Source organism: Apteryx rowi, unplaced genomic scaffold (genome assembly GCF_003343035.1).
Source record: "Apteryx rowi isolate R43461 unplaced genomic scaffold, aptRow1 scaffold_261, whole genome shotgun sequence".
Taxonomy (NCBI): Eukaryota; Metazoa; Chordata; class Aves; order Apterygiformes; family Apterygidae; genus Apteryx; species Apteryx rowi.
This window is the reverse complement of record NW_020448986.1, coordinates 391566-411083: the sequence shown is the minus strand read 5'-3', so window position 1 is coordinate 411083 and position 19518 is coordinate 391566. Positions and strand designations below refer to the sequence as shown.

The window sequence follows — 19518 nt, the reverse complement described above, 5'->3', positions numbered from 1 at the left end:
TGATGAAGGCAAAAAACTTGGTACCATATTACCTCTTAGAACTGCCTCGAGCTGTTCTGTCCCTGGAGTGCATCTAGTTTGGTGTATGCTAATATAGCCGATCCACTTCTATGCTACTGTTACCTGGCTGACATCACGCACCACATGTCATAAGGGAAATGGGAATTATAGGCAGGCTATAGCTAGCCATAGATTGGGATCGACCAATGCTACAAGCATTTTACAACAGCTAAAAAATATAAAAAATCAGAGAGCACACCAAGAGCTATCCCCTTGCTATTGGAAGGCAGAGACAGCTAAAAAGCAGCATGAGGCCAGGCCTGGTCTGAGAGGTCCTCCTGAGTTCAGGGGTGGCCTGCCAAAGCGGTTTGGACAGGGAGACTCAATCTACTCAACAGTCATGGAAAGTGCAATTAGGGAAAAGAGTGAGTCTTTCGGAAATTCTGGAAGACAGCTAACACTTCTAGGCATTGACTGAACGTGAGAATGATGACAGATGATTTGGGCCATTATTCAATGGCTACTGGGTGACTGAAGCTTGACCCCAGGGGCGACTGCATGAGACAGTCCGAGTCACTCTCTGAGCAAAGCTTTTAATAAGGGTAAATATTGCTTCCAGCGTGCTCAGGAGCATCCGCTTCACCTCGGCAGCTCCGGTGGGCAAACCAGGGCCCTGGAGCCCACCTGGACCCCAAAGCGAGGACACAGGGAAGTGTCTGCACACAGCCCGGCGCCGCGAACCCGAGGCAGCCCCCGGGAGCCCACCGGGCCCAGGGAGCCGCGGGCGAACGGCCCCGCTCTGCGGCGACGGGGACGTGAAGAAGCAGACGCGCGGCGGTTACCGCCCCCGGGACTAACGGACGCGCCGCGAGCCCGCCCAGCCCGGGCATGCCGCGGCCTGCGGAGGAGGCGAGGGCGCGCCCGGCCACTCCGCGCCGCCGCCGGCTGATTGACACCCGCCGCGCCCAATGGGCAGCGAGGCGGCGCGACGGGGGCGGGCGCGTGGCGGCTGCCCCTCGCGGCAGCCGGTGCGGCGGGGTGGGGAACGCAGGCTCCTCTCCGCGGCCGGAGCGCGGCGGGGTGGCGCGGGGCCGCGGCGGGCGCTTCTGCGGGCCGGGGCCGGGCGGCGGGCGCCATGCTGCTTCGCCTGGTAGCCGAGTTTGACCTGCAGAGGGACGTGGTCCCGTGGCTGGCGGCGCGGGGCTGGGCCGCGGCTCTAGGTAACGCCGTGCCGGGTGGCGCAGCGCCGGCAGGCCGCGCCAGAGAGGGTCCCCCCGGCCGCCCCTTCCCCGCTGGGCCCGCCGCTGCCTTCTGCTGCAGGCGGGCGGGCGGGGCACGAGGCCCCGGGGCCTGGTCGCTGGGCGGCGCCTGCCGGCGGGGCGGGGGGGCGGGGGCGTTCAACGCCCCCTGCCCCGCGCGCAGGTGCGGTCACGCGCGCCGGGGGCTGCACGGAGCAGCTCGCGCGCCGGGAGCGCTGCGGAGCGCCGCGCCTTTCGCAGCTTGTTTCTTCTTCCGCCGCCTTTTCGCACATAGGTCGCATTTTTCTTTTCAAAAAGGCTTTTAGCATATTTTCCTCTCCCACGCTACTCCCCTTTCTGAGAGAGAGAGAGAGAGAGAAAAAAAAAAGGCCCCAGTTTCGTCTACACGAATGCTAACTGAAATTAGAAGAAGCACTAGATGCCGCACCAGTGTGGGATAGCTGGCTTAACTTGCACTTGATGTAGTGGTTGGAAAAAAAGAATTACCCCAATGTATTTTTGGCCCAGTGGTTTTTTGTTTTGTCTTTTTGCTTTTGTTTTTTCTCATTCATCAGCAAGGCAGGTGGCTTGGTTCTGCTTTTCAAAAACTGGTGAAAACCTTAGTCTAGAAAAATAGAAGCAGATAATGTAATAAGCATTACTTTAGTAGAAATAGATGGTGGTTGATGCACCATGTGATGAGCTTGAAGCCACAAGTCCTTTTACTTCTTTTAATTAACTCAAATATTTAACTTGCTTCCCACGTTAAAAGGCTACTATCAGATAGTTTCATAAGGACTTGGTTGGATGTAAATCAGAAAGAAAGTATAAGCTCTTTTGGTGAATAAAGTTCTTTACCAGTTCATTAGTTACAAAATCCATTGTTAAAATTATTTCACACACACTGGATAGTTTACTGAATAGCTGTTGGATGGTGTAGTCTCCACTGAAGTATCTGGAGATAAAATTCTGAAATTCTGCACACATAATCATTTCATCTGGGATTTATGCCATAAAGATATTGAAATGCTGCTGACCATTGTGTGTAGGAAAGGGGCAATCATTATAAGCTTTTAAAATGTAACACAGACTCTTTGTACAATCAATGTACCTGATATTATAGACTCAGCATAACTTAGGTTGGAAGGGGCATCTGATCCAATACTAACATTGCTCCATTGCATTTCAATTTCTACCTGTGTATATTGACTTTTTTTCCCCCCTAGTGTAGTACATGATACATTAGGCTACTGCAAAATTGTTGATCTTCTAGTGGATTTGGTTTTAATGGAGCATGAAGCCAGGAGGTAGGAATTTGTAAAGATTCATTTAAACTTCAAAAAAATATTCATGCACACAGAAAGCAAGTAATTTCTAGGACTCATGCTGTTTTTGTGTCCGTGATTTCAGATGTTAGTTATTTATTATTTTCTTTCCTGTTGACTTGAAAGCATGAGATAGTGTGTGAGAATTTCTCATGGCATGAGAGCTGGGAGTAGTTACAATGAAGGTGGGGGGGGGGGACAGGAGGCGAAGAGAACCAGCCTTGTTCTCTTTATTCCACTGATTTTTGTATGAGTTGTGTATAAGGGCCTTCAGGAAATCAAACTGAGCATTCTCCTGGCTATGTTGATAACAGACTTACTTGCTGGGGAGGCAGGTTGGATTTTTTTTTTTTTGCAGGCCTTCATCTGCAGGTCTAAGCCATGGAGAAGAGGAAGAAGTTGTAATTCTATATCCAGTGTTTTACCTCAGGACTTTCCAAGGGCAGAGATGATGTACAGTTCCTCTTTTGCTCCATATTCTCACTGAGGGTGATCAGGGACATGAAAATCATCTCTGTAACATGAAACTTTTGAGTGTCTGTGTCGGGCGATAGAGAAGTTCAGTGGCATGGAGGTTTCTTGTGGGCCCTTTGCTTTAGACAAGTTCTGTTCTATGGAAGTATTGTACAAGAGAAAAGTGCAATTTGTTTGGAGACTGTTGCACTAGTCTTGGAAGTTTGATGTGGTAGCTAAATTCCATGAATTTTTCACAACAAGAAAAGCAGAATCATGGTTATCTAAGACTTTCTCTGTCATCAGCGGCTGTCCCTAACATAGTGGTACTATAGCAGACTTTGAGTGATGTGAAAACAGTAGAAAGTGGTGCATTATTAAATGTAGGATAAGAATTTCCCTTGTCCTCTCACAGTAAAGTACAAAATGTAGAATTATTTGCTTCTAATAATATTTTTAAAAAGGTTTTTATCACTACAAGCTCTACAAGCAAGCCTATAATATCTGACTTTGTGAAACTAAGTTTCACATTTCTTCCTCCTATTAATGCTTTGTGATAACTGCAGAGTAGTGTCAAACTTGACTAAATTGCCAAGAGCTGTGGAGAATTTTTTTCTTCATATTTATTGAACCACAGGTTACCTTTATCTTAAAATTATGACCAAGCATGCAGCTGTCAAACTTATGGACAAAAATTCCTGCCTTAATCACTGTTCTATCTGAGATAAACAAACTTTTGGTGGCTGCAGTGATTAGAAAACAGAAAAGCTGCATCAGGAAAGCATGCATTTTTGTCATCTCAAATATGATGTTCAACTTTTTTTTTTTCTCCTCCCCCCACCTCAGTGTTTCCCTTTATTTTTCATTTTGTGCATCTTTATCCAGATGTGTTCTTCTCCTTCTATGTTCATCCTAGCTTCCTGATCGTCTGTTTCCCTTTTAACCCTACTTTTTCATTCGTGTCTTCCTTCATGTTTGAAACTGTACTGTATCTTGTCTTGTGTTGCTTAATTTCCTGGTATCTGTAGGCATGCTGCTTAATTGCATGGGTCTTGTTTCTTATTTTGTTTTTTTGTAAAGCTAATCTGTGCAGGAGATGTAGTTTATTTCCAGCCATTTCTTTGTGATGCTGGAGAGGCAGCTGGGAACAAGTGACAGTTTTCATCATGCTAGTTCTGCCTCTTTGTAATGTTCTGAGGACTGGAGTGCAGAGATACTGCCTAACTGTTTGAGTCCTGTGTTGTGTATGACGGATACATGCAAATATTTTTATTTTCTGTAAATAGAAGACAGAGAATAGCACGTTCCATTTTCATCAGGAAAAATAATGGCCATTTAGAATCATAGTTATAATGAGGATTTAGGAGTTTTAGAAAAATATTTTTCTGTGTGCTTTGAATCCCCTTAACTATTTTGTTTTGAGGTATATCAGAATTAAATGATAGTGTAAGAAATAGTCTCTCCCTTTCAAGAAAGGGAGTAATTTTGGCATGTATAAGTAGTCTTTATATGTAAAAATGTATTTAGTATATTTGCTTTAATTGTGCATAATTGTATGATGAACTAACGCAAATCATAATCCTGTGCCTTTTAATACTTATCATTTCAGATACTTCTGAGAATTCATCAGCGCTCTATGTCGTAAATGTTGAAAGAAATGGAAAAATTCTTTATACCTGGAAGGTAAGTCAGCCTCAGAACTTAATAAAAATATACGAGAGAATAACAATACATCTGTCTCTCTGTTTAATTGAGTCCTTGTACTTTAATTTTTTTTGCAATGAGACTTAAAACTTGAAAAACCTGACTGATTACAACCTGGGTGTTTGGACAGTGGGAAAGTATCTGTCTCTACTTCAGGCACAGGATAAGAATGATGAAATGGAGAGTGAGGTATTGACTTGACTAAAGTCCATAAGATTTTTGCTATTGAGTTTTCTGGAGAAAGAATCTCACCCTGAATGAGAAGCCATTTTTTTAATTCAATAGTCAAACATCCCTGAGACGTTCTCAGGGTGAAAGAATGTGCTGCTTATGAAGAATTTATCTGTTAATGCGGACTGCTTTCCTATCAATAGATATTTTAACGTGCTGTTTATATGGAACTAACTGCTTTGCACTTTACTGCAAGTATGCTGAAGTAACCTTAGCTTATTTAATGTCTTGACGCTAGCCTTTTTAAACATAGGATTATGTTCTCCGTTGTAGAGCTTTTTGGTTGACTCTCCTGTAATTCTAAGAAATTTCCAAATGATTTGGGAAGGTTTCCCCTCAATGAAATGAGCTGTGGTTCTCTTCTGTGTATCTGGGAGAAATCTGTAGACCCAGCTGGATTCTAGAGGACCTCCTGAATTGCAGGTTCTTGGACAGTGCAAATTGGAAATAGCAGACTCCAGTGGAATAGGATTGCCTTCAGACTCAACAGTACTAAAACACTCTAGCTTTTCTAGAGTTATGGCAAGAGGTGAGGCCTTTCATCAGGGTGTAATATACTGTGGGCGGATGTTTTCTTTTGCACAAACATAGGGAGAGGAGTCTGTATGAAACAACGGTAATCATAAAAACAATGCTAAAGAATGTGTCAAGTTTTTGGCATTGCTCAAAACTCTAGAAATGGTTCCTGAAAGTCATCTATCCAGCTGCTAACAGGAGATGTAGTATTGCATAGGTGTGATATTGCTTCTTTCCAGCACCTACAGAGCCTCACACTAAGCTTCAAGTGACTGCTCTCATTTTGGGCTTCTGACAGGTGAGCCCAACTACCTTGTATGGTGGTCAGTCTCTTGGAACTGACACAACAGGTGAGATTTAGCTCCTGCATGTAGGTGTCTGAGTGTGTACTAGGTGTCTAAGCTCCCACTGTAGTCAGTGGGGATCTGGTCAAAACAGTCAGTGGAATTCAGAGCATGACCACATACAGCCTCTGCTTTGGGAGAAGGTATGTGGGGCAGGGGAGGTGGACAACTGATCGACTCACTAGACTTGTTGGCTGAATTGGCCTTACCTCTGCTGACTGTAAGGAGGTTTTAAATGCCTAAATTTAGTTGCCTGCATCTGGAGCTAAAGCTCACATAGGCAGTCTCTGAAAATGTTTACTGTAGTTTCCCCTTCCTAATTCTAGGGATAAAGTGACTTCTTCAGCCTGTATGGTAGGAGTGGCTGGATGACAAAGCCTGAGAACTGGAAGTAGCAAACTGCAGAGCTCTTCTGCGTGGTCCTTTTACCTTTCAAATACCATCCTGAAGTAGATGCAGCTGCTGCTTTTTTTTTTTACCCCCTGTTTTCTTACCACTATGAACTTTCTGATCTTTTTCTTCTGGGTGAGTCAGCCTGCAGCAGAACCAGCATCTAGATTCTCTAATGGGAAGGATGCTGACTTTTTTTTGTTTTCCCTTGTACTGGAAGTGTGGGTGGTTGTTTGGCTTTTTATGCTTGCTGTGGGCAAACTGGAAGATATTTCCTAGAGTGTTCTCACAACAAACAAATGTATTTTAGGGTGGTGTTACATTAACTATATGATGCTTCTTCCAGAGAGAAGAGGTTCATAGTGTGTGGTACATATTTCTTTCTTGGATAAGTAAAGATTCTGCTAATCAGATGAAAGTGTTGGTACCTGCTTAGATGCTATTGATGTCAATGGGAGTCAATATATCCACACTTATCTGCCTGCATGATAAGAACATTTTTGTATGTCTGCAGCAAAGCTCACTCAAGGCTTTTATCCAGCTGGACTGTATATTGGGATGGATCGTGCCTGTGGCAGCCCAGGCTGTAGCTGCTGAGCACTTATCCACTGTCCTGAACAGGTTGGGTCTTAAGTGGCTACAGCTGTGCCTTTTCTGGTGCCCCCACTTTATTAAACTGGTTATGTCTGTGTGAGCTGTGGTCACACCTTGGGACAGGGATACCTTAAAGCAGTGTACACAATACTTTGGGATTGAATTTTTTCCCTCTCAAGAGTAGAATGCTGTTTCTAAAATGCCACTTCAGCAAAAAGAACAGCATGTGTTGAGAGGATTGTGTTTTAACACTTTACCATTGACTTAGAGAACAAGGATTCAAGCCAAACATTTCCTTTTCTGAAACAGTCCATTAACAATGTATGGGTATAGTTCTATTATTCCCTAGTTTACTGCAAACTCTTTTAAGAGGAGTAGTCATCTGTATTTATACAGAGAGGAGAAGAGTCTTGGTGTATGCAACTTTGGGAATGGCAAGTAGCTTTAGGCCCCAATTTGACAATAATTGTTGCAAAACTTGTCCTAAAATATAAGTATTGTCTGTGCTTTGCTATTCTACTCTGTTAATACAAATCATAACACTGAAAAGCTTATCTAGGGAAAACAGATTGCTTCAAGTGTCTGCAGCTAGTCCTTCTGCTTCTCTAAACTTGCTTTGGAGAAATCACTATTATGGTAATTACTACTTCTAACAAACTGCAGATCTTACCAAGTTGCTAAAGGCAGTTAATCAGTCAGTCAATCTCTCTCTCTTTCCCTCCCCTTTACTATAAACTTTTTGTAACTAATGAGCTACTGCTTTTGCAAGACGCACCTATTTCTGTGAACTGTTCCTTTTTGTAGCAGCAAACTTTAGCAGTGACATTATCGGTGAGGATAGTACACAAACAGGGATGTAGACTAAAATGAGCTCTCCTGGCTTTTGTCCTAATAGACACAAATGGAAAACAACCTTTTTCTGCCAAATAGAAAAAACCAAGTGCACTCTGTCTGAAATCAGGGGAAAGTGGGGAATGAGCTTTATTTCAAGCTTGTTTTAGAGTATTGCATGGTACTGTAGATTTTAAGGTATCTGTTGTCTTTCATGACATTGAGAGTTTGTATAAGGGAAGGGTTTTTTTTTTTAACATACACAGATCCTAGGGTGAGTGCTTTTGTTTTGCAAAGCAATGCAAAAATCTTTGGAATAAACAGAAAACAAGTGTGTTAGGATGTGCACAGATGTGAATATTGATATTGATGCAGCCCTGATACCAGTCTTGTAAAACACATTTTTCAGTAGCAAAGTACAGAGAATGTTAGAGTTTTAGACGCATTTGGAACAAATGATTATTTGTGAATGCATTTGTTTAACCTTAAATCAGTAGGATTGAAGCCTATGTCTTTATATTAGGATATATTTTCTTTTCTTTGTCTAAAGTAAAAGTCAAAGAATCTTGTCATTGCCGCAACAATAATTAAATACTCGGATACAGCCCTTTGAGGAAGACAGTGCTCAAGCTTTTGTTTTAACTTCACAGAACAAGATACCATAACTTTGTAAATAACTATAGATTGTTTCTTTCCCTCTCGAGTTCTGGTTAAAAGTAGTGATGCTCACTGTTTGAGTACAAGGCTATGTGACTGGGTTGAGTTTCAATAATTCAGTGTACCTTGAGTGCATGAATGGATTTCAGTTTGAATTGAAATACAGTATATGCTGCCAGACAGAGTTTAAAACAAACGAACAGAATTAAAGCATTTTAAAAATCGGCAAGAAGAAATGTTTTGATTTGTATAGTCTTAGAAGTGCCCCAAACAATGATTGTATGTTGTTATCAATCAGCTGGAGAGGGTGTGTACTGGTTTTGTTTTCAAAGGCAACAAGTTAATGGTGTCATTTGAGCTTGTGAATATGTTCAGCCTTCAAACAGCTGTTTCCTAAGGCAGAGCTGAAATCCTTTTTCCAGCCTGTAGGCAGATCGCTGGGAGCCAAGTTGACATTTGTGCCCTCTGCTTTCGGAGCATTGACCTGCTGATTCTTTGAGGTTTGGGATATCAGCCATAAATCTTCATGGGGACCAGCATAACATCCCCTTTCATACTTGTACAGAGATATTTCTTCCTTGCCACATTGCCCTTGTAGTAAATAGTTTAGAAGTCAAGTGAAAGAGAGGCACGTGGCTTATGACATGGCTTGTGGGCAGTAGATTGGCTGCATTTCAGCTTTGTCCCATGTGTTAGTTCTTAAAAAACAAAATAAAAAAAACCACTTTGTTCTCATTCTTGCCTCCCTTTCTTGGAATTAGGGTAACGAACTGCCTGTATGACAGGACAGGGAAGTGTGTGTGGATGTGTGTCAATTAAAAAAAAAAAAGGGGGGGGGAGGAGGGGGGAGAAAGAGGTAGGAAAAAATAAATCAATATTTAACTTTGTATGCATGTACATTACCACTGTTAACATGTTTTCATCTATAGGGAAATCAGAGAAATACCCACATTGGATTGTATGATCGTCAAACTAAACAAAATGAGGTGAGAACAATACCAGACTTCTACCTGATGAGGATGGTGCTTTACCGTTCTAGACTTTGATGCCTTGCAGTGCAGTATGTTATGTTTCTAGTGAGTGTTTGTTTGTTTTAAACAGAGGAGAGGACTAAAAGACATTCAAATGGCACTTGGTAGTGTTAAGATGTAGAACATTACAGAACATCTGAATGACAGGGTAGAGTAGTAAAGGGTCATGTCTGCAAACATTATTTGAAAACAACTAACAAGCTCTTTCCTTTCGCTTGCTTCTTGCACTGAGTATGTGTCCAAAAAAGTAAATGATTTTTTAAATTTATTTGGTACACATCCTCAGTCTGTTTAGTGCTTCCATTTGTAAGAAACAATTCTAAACCTGAATGCGCTGCAATTCAGTGGCAGGATCCATGATAGGATAGGATTCTTTGCAGGTTTGTCCATAATTGTATGAAATAGATGAAATCTCATATTGACATAGAAGTCTGCTGTGCAGGTCTAGTGGCAAGATCTGAGACTTAGAACCAGTAACAAACAAACAAATGAGGAAAAGGAAAAGTGATAAAACCCATTTAGAATATGCTTTCTGGCCTTGGAAGTATTTTCTTTAAAATTGAAATGGGTGTATTGGTCAGCAGTGTTTTCCTAAGGAGGAGTAATTAAATGGTTTTCTTTATAGAGTTTAAAAAATGATTTATTATCATGAATGTTTTTCTCAATAGCACCTCTATATGTTTGAGAGAGATCTGCACATAATCAGTTGCTCGGTCAACAGCGAAAGGACGTTATTGGGTAAATATGTGTTGTATCAATAATTTTTTCTTTGATGTTGTGATAAAGGTGATTAATAGTTTGATATGTTTGGGTCTAGTACTACTTTAGTCTGTTTTGATCCATATGTTGCCCATAACTATCTATATATTTCGGTGGGTCTATCACCAGAGTATAGGTGGCAGTATATCTTCATTACAGTTGCATCTTTGTTTTTTATTAAAGCAAAAATCTAAGATGCACTGATCTTTCTTCACTTCCCCTACTATATTTATACCTGCGTCCTATATCTAGAGGAACTTCTGTTGTTCTTTTAAAATGCATGTTTTTGGTAAGATTTTTGATGTTTGCTCTCTTACAATGTTCACTAAGATTAATAGCAAATATGCACACTTACTGTGTATTTTTTTCTTGATTAGCTGTCAGTTTCCGTCAATATACAGAGGAAGAAAGAGTAAGTCAGCTACTGCAGTCAGGTACTACAACTGGATTATTTTAATACTGTTAGAGATATTATACCCTTACTTTTGCTTTTGTCCCTTAATTTCTCTTTAGAAAACAAAATTGTATATTTAAAAAAAAGTTATATGAAACATGTTCTTTTTGCAGTATCCAAATATTTAACCTTGCTAATTGAAATTCATCCCATTAATAACGTGAGAGTCCTAAAGGCTGTGGATAGCTGTGTTCGAGTACAGGTAAGTTATTCACCTAATCTAAATATACACCTTTTCCATCCACTATGCTGAAGTGAAAAGGTGTTTGAATGCAGAAATACCTCATGTTATCTTGCAAACTGTTATTACTGAGATAATTTGCCCATGTAATACTTAATATAATGTTTATGAAGTAGAATATTTCTCCGACATGAAGGCTACTTTTTTATTTTTCTTCGCTCTACCTACGCCTGTTTATGGTGATTAGTGACTTTTAGCCTGTAATAATGGCTATTGTTATTAATTGAGCCTCATCAGTGTGCCTGGCTTTATTAAAAATATATGAATATCCAATTAAGTAAACATTTAGATGATAAATGTTCTAGATTATTTTGGTAAACAAGATCTGATTTATTTTAAAACTTTTTGTATAGTTTCTTTATCTAGATGAAGGCAGACATACTTCTACAGAAAGTCATCTCTTGCTAGCTTCAGAAGATAAATGTGAGTTAATATTTTGAAAGCATGTTTTCATTCTTTTACTTTAAGGTGGTTATCACTGATTGTATTTTTGTCAGGCTTTTATGGGAAAAACAGTAAAAAGAAAGGTCTGAACTCTTCTGGATATTGTGGATGTCTTCCAAAAACTGTATACTATGAGATTTTTTTTCAATGTTAGCAGAATTGCCACCTTTGACTGCATTTTTTTTGTTTAGTTCATATATTCATTAGTCAGTCTTCTGAATTTTTAGTAAAACTAAGTTAGACTTCTGTAGCTGCCTCTATAAATTCAGAGCAGGTCAATTGACTGTGACAGATAGATGCTGATTTAACAGCATGCCAAGTGGGATAAGAATAGGACAAAAGTTCCTTGGATTCATATATCTTTGAATGTTCAGCCTAATCTAATAGGAATGAATTCAGGAGTGAATGTATAGAGGTGGACACTTGCAAAAGGTAGTATATCCCTCTTGTCTTTAGCTGTTACCACAGAGTAAGATCACTCTTCCCATCTTTTTGAAGAGGCCCATCTTTTCTGCTAAACTAGATGCCAGCTTTTAGGTATTTGGAATTAGGTGGGCAGAGTTCATCTCAGTAATCCATTCACATAATGCTTTGATCAGTGCCATTTTTAACATCTGTTAGGTAAATCTTGCACCCTGAACATAGGTAAACTACCAATAACTTTTAGGAATTTTGCCTGAGCAAGGATTGTGAGGTTGTATTTGTACTAGGAAGTGAAACATGATTAAGGTGTAGTCTCAGGCACTAGCACAGAGCTGTGCATGCTCTTTTATTGTAAGCATGCTCCTTGGCTTGGTTTAGTGTTTCCATTAGTGCTTTTCCTGACCATGCTGCAGTGACGTGAACAAGGGGACTGTTTCCACTAGGCACTGTGGCTGAGGCCACCCTGTTTCAGGAAAGGAAGAGAGTGTAAGTCCCTGAATAGGCACCTGCATTCATACGTCACATAGATTTCCTCGTATACTGAGTCAAATTTTCTGGGTCTAGTGTGCTCTCATAGCACTCTGGGAGGTCAGACTGTTCTATTAACTATATCAAAACATAATAAATGTATGGTTTTTAAGGAAATAATTTTTTTATTTATTTTAAAGATATTGAACAATTTGACATCCATGTTGTTGCAGAAGAAGAACACAAAGTGGTAAGACTTGAAAAATCTTGGGTTTTGAGGTCTTATGTTTTAACTGAAAAGTTAGAAATATCTGTCTTCTTTAATTTTAGCTAACTGTTTCTGTAACTTTATACTTGGGCAACACAAAATATATTAAAATATTGACAGTATGGTTACTTACGCAACTAACAGCAAAGCTGTTCTAAAAACCTGTGTACCATGTAATCTATGAGGAAAGTCACTTATTGTTTTTCTTTGTCTCAAAACGTGTCTAGATCAAAAACACTATTAGAAGTTAGGAGAAAACACAGTGTATGCTTATTTTTAAAGCATTCAAAATATTCACAGAATTAAGTCACCTTTCTAACTTTGCCTTGTGGGGATACTGTATGTCCCAGTATAGGTTTCATTAAAAACAAAAACTAACAAAAACAAAACAAAAAAACCCCAAGCAGGAAACGTTTTCCCCCTGATCTTTCTTCCTGTGTTTCACATAACTCCTCTTCGCAAATTTATTGTGGATGTTCTACCTAAAATGCTTATTGTTGTTAGGTGTACATCTAATATAATAAATAAATAATTGCATCATAAAAGCCAATGTTTAATTTCATGGAGACAGTTGTAGGTTTGAAGGGAAAAGGCTATGGTCCTGATTTTCAGACACTTTGAAGTCTTTTAAGGTCTTTTTCTTGAAGTGTATGGTTGTTTTTAAAGCAGGTGGGTTTTATAAAGTAGTCTACAGTAGTGGAATAAAGAATATCAGTGCAACCGAAGAATCAGATCATGTCCTCCTAACAAACAGATTTGTTTTGTGTTGACATGAAATCTCCCCACATCTTTCAAGAGTTCATTTAAACAGTTCTGAAAGTTTTCCACAACTTTAGCCCTTTCCCTGCTATCAGTACTCTCTGTGTGACTGAGACTTTGCACAGAACTCCCTTTTGGAGTTAACGTCTTTCTTCAGTGGTTAATGTAGCTGGCTCTGAACTGGCTGTGGTATTTCACTCCTCTGCCCTTCCCTGTGGTGAAGCGTGCCATCTGTTTTATTTTGTTCGCTTTATGAGCAGCATAAGTGGTGAATTCTGAAATCAAGGTAGTATTAAAGAAAATATTTGGTTGTAGGTGGAGCCTGAAACTGTGCTTCTGATCTCCTTAAATTAAGCACCTTGCACAAAGCAGAGGTAGGCCGTCTGTGGTGAACAAGTAGCATATTCATTCCAAGCACCTTAGCATTTGAGGCTCTTCCATGCATTGCTTATCTCTTTAAAGCACAGACGGTGCATAGTCATCATTACAAAACCTTGTTTGACTTCTATTACTTGGTCCTTTAACTTTTCCCTTTAGGTGATTCAAAACTCAGGTCAGCTTCCAAGAGCCAGAGTTGCAGACGATCTCATTTGGGCACAGTGGGATATGATGGAACAAAGACTCTTCTACATTGTTCCAAAGGTGAGGTGAAAGTCATTCTAGGGGTTCTTGTCTGTGTCACAATAGGAAAGTTCTGGGCGTGTGGGGTAAGAATGGTGTGAGTTTGGTTTTCATTATAGTAGTCTGTCTTACTACCTCAGATAAGCCAAACCAAAAGCCAGACTTGCCTTACTGCTGTCTGTGCATTATGGATTGCAAGAGAACTGGTGGTTTTGGTGCTTCCTGTAAAAGAAGGTGGGTTTGTGAGGGCTTTTTTTTTTTTTTTTTTGCTTTAAAAATGCTTTTTTATTCAAAGTGATCTAAATCTACCAAAAACTGTCATGAGTATATTGCCTGTGTTCTAGAGTTCAGATCTAGAAAGTATAAATTGTATACAGATGTACTGAGTGCACCAAATGAGGGCAGGCTCTGGGCTAGAAGTGTTCAAACCCTCCCCCCACCCCACCCCTTTTTTTTTCTCTGACTGAGGGAATATCTGCACTTGTTGTATTCTGCATAAATAAAAATTAACTTTCCTCACGTCTTCATACCCACCAAAAATAAATGAGCTTTAGGAAGTGATAGGAAGTAGAAACTGCAAGGGAGAACGTATTCCTGGTTTTCTTTCTGAGGTTCCCTTTCTGAACTGACTGAAGTAAGATACAGTTACGGAAAACTTTTTTTAGTCTTCTAGAATATTTGTGTGTGTGCGTGTGTGTATGCGCACGAGAGAGAGATGCATGTAATGCTGGGCTTCAAGCAAGAGCCCACGCAATTATAGATGATTGGTAGATAATCATCTGGGACAGGAAGGAAGTACGTCATAGTGCTATTGTGGGGGTTTATATGTGGTTTTTAATTTGTCTTTTGTCCCCTTGCTGCACATTTGTTAGTGAAGTGGGTTGGGTGTGTGGAGTACTGGAGTATCTAGTCACTTCTCAGTCTGTATGATATGCCTTATGTTTCATTAATTATAAAACACATCTTCTTAATTCTAGGAATCAAGGAATACTTTAAAATGTGTCCAGTTTTATCCTGGTGAAAATTTTAACTCAGTAGTAAGTCATTAGTATTATATTATATGATGATTTTGAGTTGGATATAGTTGTGTTCCAAGCACTGATACTGAGATATGTTTGTTTTTTATTATTGGAGGGAACTTTTTGCAGAGAGAAAGTGGGGTTTGTTTTTTCATTTCTTTTGTATTTTTTTGTGTGTGTATATGTATATATATATGTGTGTGTGTGTGTATATATATATATATATATATAAAACAAATATATATATTTTCAATAATATATTCAGATTGAGTTACAGTAAGGTAGCTTCAGTGGAATTGCACACATGCTCACCTAGAAGTAAATGATGTTCATGATGTTACACTGATCTTATACCCAAGTACTTAAAAGCAGGGTTGTCAAAATCGCCAGATAAAGAAATCACAGACTACTTTTGTACCAGTTTTAAGTGAGGCAGAAAAGCGTCCATTGGCAAGAAATGGAATGGAACATATAAATTATGACTGTAATTGTGAGCATGAGCATGTAATTGTACTAGGTTTTTGTCCTGGTGGCTGAAATTTGCTCTAATGCAAGAGGCTAAATATCCCACAATGAGGCTTTTTTTTTCCTTTTTTTTTTAAACAAACAAAAAAGTAGCAACTATTTAATGGTTTTGGGGAGACTGTAAGGATTACAGGATGACAGATAAGCTTTATTTTTCTTTTTTAAAATGTTCAATCTGGTGAAATGTGAGTGTTACACATTTTACTGGACTGAAATATTAGCCACAGTATACTGACCTCACTAAATAACATAGGTATATTCTGCTTTTGGGTTAACAGCTGGAATCACACCTGGATATTTCTGTACATGACACAAGATTAAAGTAAGTTTTTGTGTGGGGGGTGTATTTTGTTTGGTTGCTTTTAATGCATAGTCTAACTTTTTATCAACCTGAGTAAAATTTATGTCAGAAACACATTATCTTTGGAGTTGCATACGTGGGACTGGAATATAAGAATAATTTAAGCACCCTGTCCAGCTCCAGTTCCTCTCACTTTCATCAGGGTCAACTGTAAAACTTAATTGAATCCTTGACTACTTTTTTTGTGTCATTTTTGAGAATGATTTGGCTGAAGAACTAGTTATAGGTTAAACTGTCCTTCTCTTGAGTATTCTTTACCTGTTCAAAGTGAAGAAACTTGCTTCAATCTCCTTTGCTGTCATGGGTGTGCAGTATTTAATCCATAGTGGTGATTTCTAAATTTCTGCCCTATTCCTGTCAAGAGAAGCTCTCCATTTTTTGTTGCTGTTACATGTTTTACTGGGCAGTTAACCAGACCACTAGATTGTTCCTACCACCTATGCCCCTTTTCTTCTCCAGCGTGCTATTTGCTGGTGGCCTGCAGTTTCAAGGGGTAAGATTCATCGGAGTCTGTTGGTGTCTGCCGTGCACATGACTGCATCTGAGCTTGTCTCCCTAAGCCTCCCTTTTCACTGAGGAAGATCTAGTCAGGATACTCTTATTTTCAGTCATAATTCATCTCATTCTCATCTATCTTCATTTGAATTTAAATTCCAAAATGGCCTGTTTCTCTTCATTAAACACAGAGGGAGGCCAAGGCTACTAGTTCAGGTATCAGTATCTGAAGATTGGTGAGCTGCATCCTGCCCAAACTGTCCCCAAATTCCCTCAGTGCTATGCAGAAAGCTCAGTATGGTGGTGCTGAACATGCAGGTTGCCCTAACTGGGCAATGTATCCTGTTACAATTAATACTGAAAAAAATCCAGCACTTGTAAGAGCTTCATTACTATATTTTTTTCCTCAGAATTTTTGCAGAAAACAGGGAAAAATCCCTTTAGGAATGAAATCCGTTTTTGGAGATGGCGGGGGGGAACCCAAAGCAGATCAACTACAACCTTCTGTTGCATGTTCTGCATGGAAAAAAACAGCACTTGTAGATTTTAAAGTTCTGTAAAACCATTAAAACACTCCTAGTATGAGACTGAAAAAGAATGTCATGGTATAACAAGTTCTGTATGAGCATGGTTTTGTCCTTTCCTTTTTCAGTATTTCCGCTGAAATTGGTGTGCCTACTTGCAGGTTAAAATATAATTTTACGGACATAAGTAGTAGAGTCAGGCTCGAAAGCCTCTGAGTTCTCAAGTGTAATAGAGGACTGAATTTCCAATACTTCAGCAGAACTTGCTTTCACTTTGTGACTGTTCTCATGTGTTCTTTGTGTTGTGATGAATCAGTGTGAATGAAGAGATTTACTCTGTGATCTTTTATTTGCTCATAGACTTGTGAATTTTGGATATGATTACTGTCAAGACCAAGAGGTTGCACCTAAATCTTTGAATCTTCAGGTTTTTACAAGTAAAGCAGGTAATGAATAAATACAATATTGTCATGTTAAAATATTTTCCAAATGTAGTTATCATGAAGTATAATCATAATTACTAAGAATTTTCTCATAAGAGATTACACTGAATATTTTGTGGGTTCTTTTGAGAGTGTGAGCCTTTTCCTTTAGAGTGTACTTGACATCTCTGTGAGGAGAGGGAGAAGTGGAAACTGTGCACTGATAAGTCTTTCTGTTTTTTGCTGGTTTGGGTTTTTTTTTTTGGGGGGGGGGTTGTTTTACCCTGTGAAAACTGGACACCCACATACACCCACACACACCCACTCTTGAGTCCAGGACTGCCTAGGGTTTTATATATTGACATTAAAACAGTTATCCAGAAATTTACTGGTAGTGCAAGAGCTGATAAAATGCACTCATAAGATGAAGCTTCTCTGACTAAGCATCTGCAACATTTTGTGGTACTTTCAGAATCCAGGTGGTCCCAAAGCACAGCTGTGTAGTACCAGAGCAACTTAATGCTAAAACTGACAAAAAGTATGTTATAAAGGCAGTAAATTCAAAGAAGGTTCTGGCTAGATCTGTTGTCTGGGCATCTGATACAAGTATGTAGTTGTGTTACAGAGTGCATATGCATAAACAGGGCACGTGCAATGCAGATTGCAAGAGCTTCATTTTGCTGTTACTATGTGATACTTAGACTCTCAGGGTTTAGTATGTGATACTAAACTTAGTATATGATATTTAAGGGTTTAGTATGTATAAGTTCTAGGTGTTACTTAAACCTTTAGGATTTGGGAATCTCCCTTCATCCTAATGCAGGCCACAGACTTTTTCTTGATTTGAAAACTAGTCTCAAGAGACATCCATTCATCGTGGATGCCTGCAATTTCAACTTCTAAATTAGACCATACTACCAAGCAGCGCTGTATCTGATTAACCTATGAATAGGCTGCAGAGTTGCATGGAGTATGATGCATTGCAAAAGTGGCTTTGCATCTCATTTTTTAAGGACTGCTGTATGCACAGGGGTGAATTGCTGAGATATTTGCCAGTTACACTAAAATGACCACTACTGCAAATCAAGAAAAATACAGTTTCTTTACACTGTTTTTTTTTTTCTTACAAATGCAGACAACAGTTACAAAGTTTAGAGGGAAGGAATTAGAAATAAGAGACAGTCAAGCTACTGTCTACCAGAATGTAGATTAGGCTACTTTTACTCTCTGTTAGTTAAGTTAAGACAGTATTTTTGAGATGCCTTTTATATACAAGCCACCTGTCCAGTAATGGAAAATGTTATTAATTTGCATATGCATGTTTCCTTTTAAACCTACGCTCTCTAGCGTTTGTCCAGATTCAAGCACCTCCTTTTACCTTAGGATGAAATTCCATCTTCCTCCCACCAGACTGTTGACTACCCTGAAGTAAAATGTTCTTTTCCATCCGGCAATACAGTATTTAAATTCCCTGTAGAACCTATCAGATGTTGAACCTTTTGTGTAATGTTAAACACACAGTTTGTCAGTCACACTTAGTAAGTGGGATTACTGTATGTGGCATTCTGTTGAATGTTTGAAACCAAAGATTATGTTGCACCATCCATTTTGAGTAATTGACAGTTTGGATCAAATGATTTGGGGGCTGAGACCATATCCAGATGTTGATGGACACTGATAATCACACTGTAGTTCCCTTTTGCACCTCCTTGTCATGGTGACTTGCAGGACTAGACTGCAGGCTCTTTGGGGCATAGACCATGCTTTCTATGGAATTGCTAGCATACTTTAACTGTTAATACTGATGTCTCTCTTTGTTCCATTAAGCCATCTCTGGCAAAGAATAATTGGAATAAATTCAAAATGGAATATTCCATGCAATTTCCTGTTTAATAAAATTGTTTTTGATTACAGCCAATCTGAACTCTGGATGAAATCACTTTTTCTTTCTCGAATTTCCATATTAGAAGAAAAGTAGCCCTGTTCCTTACATCCAGCACAAACAAGACAAAATGTCTCCAGATAAAAATACTAATGTACTTGTCATAGATTAGCTGAGATCAAACAGTTCTAATTTTAGAATTAACTTTGTATGTTCAGCGCTCAGTTATTTAAACAATACTTGGTGGTTATGTTTTCTTTTAGTGCTTTAGAAGTACTTTTCTGTTAAATTTACTGGATTTTCAGAAAAATGGAGACAGTAAGATAGCATAAATCCTGGATTACCCTCACCTAACTCTACCCACCCAAAAGTTAAGTGTCAGGACTACATTTATAGAGAGAAATAAGCATCTCCAGAGGATGATTGCTTCCATCTATCTTCATTTGCTATAGAAAGAGCCTAAATCAGTGATGTTTGGATGACTGAAGTGGGTGAGACAAGTCTCTGTCTGTACAAGCAGACAAAATGCTCTAATGCAA

General features: G+C 39.4%; 1 protein-coding gene across 10 annotated transcripts in view; it reads left to right on the top strand.

Annotated features, from left to right (window-relative positions):
* The first annotated feature begins 1094 nt into the window (after positions 1-1094).
* Positions 1095-19518, top strand: part of GSAP (gamma-secretase activating protein) — a 49446-nt gene continuing 31022 nt past the window's right edge. For 3 of the 10 annotated variants that reach the window (XM_026067732.1, XM_026067733.1, XM_026067736.1), the window contains exons 1-12: positions 1095-1220; positions 4626-4699; positions 9213-9269; positions 9983-10052; positions 10451-10507; positions 10641-10729; positions 11122-11191; positions 12304-12353; positions 13668-13772; positions 14729-14788; positions 15574-15617; positions 17036-17121. In XM_026067732.1, coding sequence (XP_025923517.1) covers positions 1136-1220; positions 4626-4699; positions 9213-9269; positions 9983-10052; positions 10451-10507; positions 10641-10729; positions 11122-11191; positions 12304-12353; positions 13668-13772; positions 14729-14788; positions 15574-15617; positions 17036-17121 — 847 coding nt within the window. In that variant the 5' untranslated portion in view covers positions 1095-1135. Of the gene's footprint in view, positions 1221-2464; positions 2546-4625; positions 4700-5271; positions 5481-6294; positions 6337-8723; positions 8784-9212; positions 9270-9982; positions 10053-10450; positions 10508-10640; positions 10730-11121; positions 11192-12303; positions 12354-13667; positions 13773-14728; positions 14789-15573; positions 15618-17035; positions 17122-19518 lie in introns of those variants that run through there. The other 7 variants (XM_026067728.1, XM_026067735.1, XM_026067727.1 and 4 more) reach the window with 7 other exon arrangements.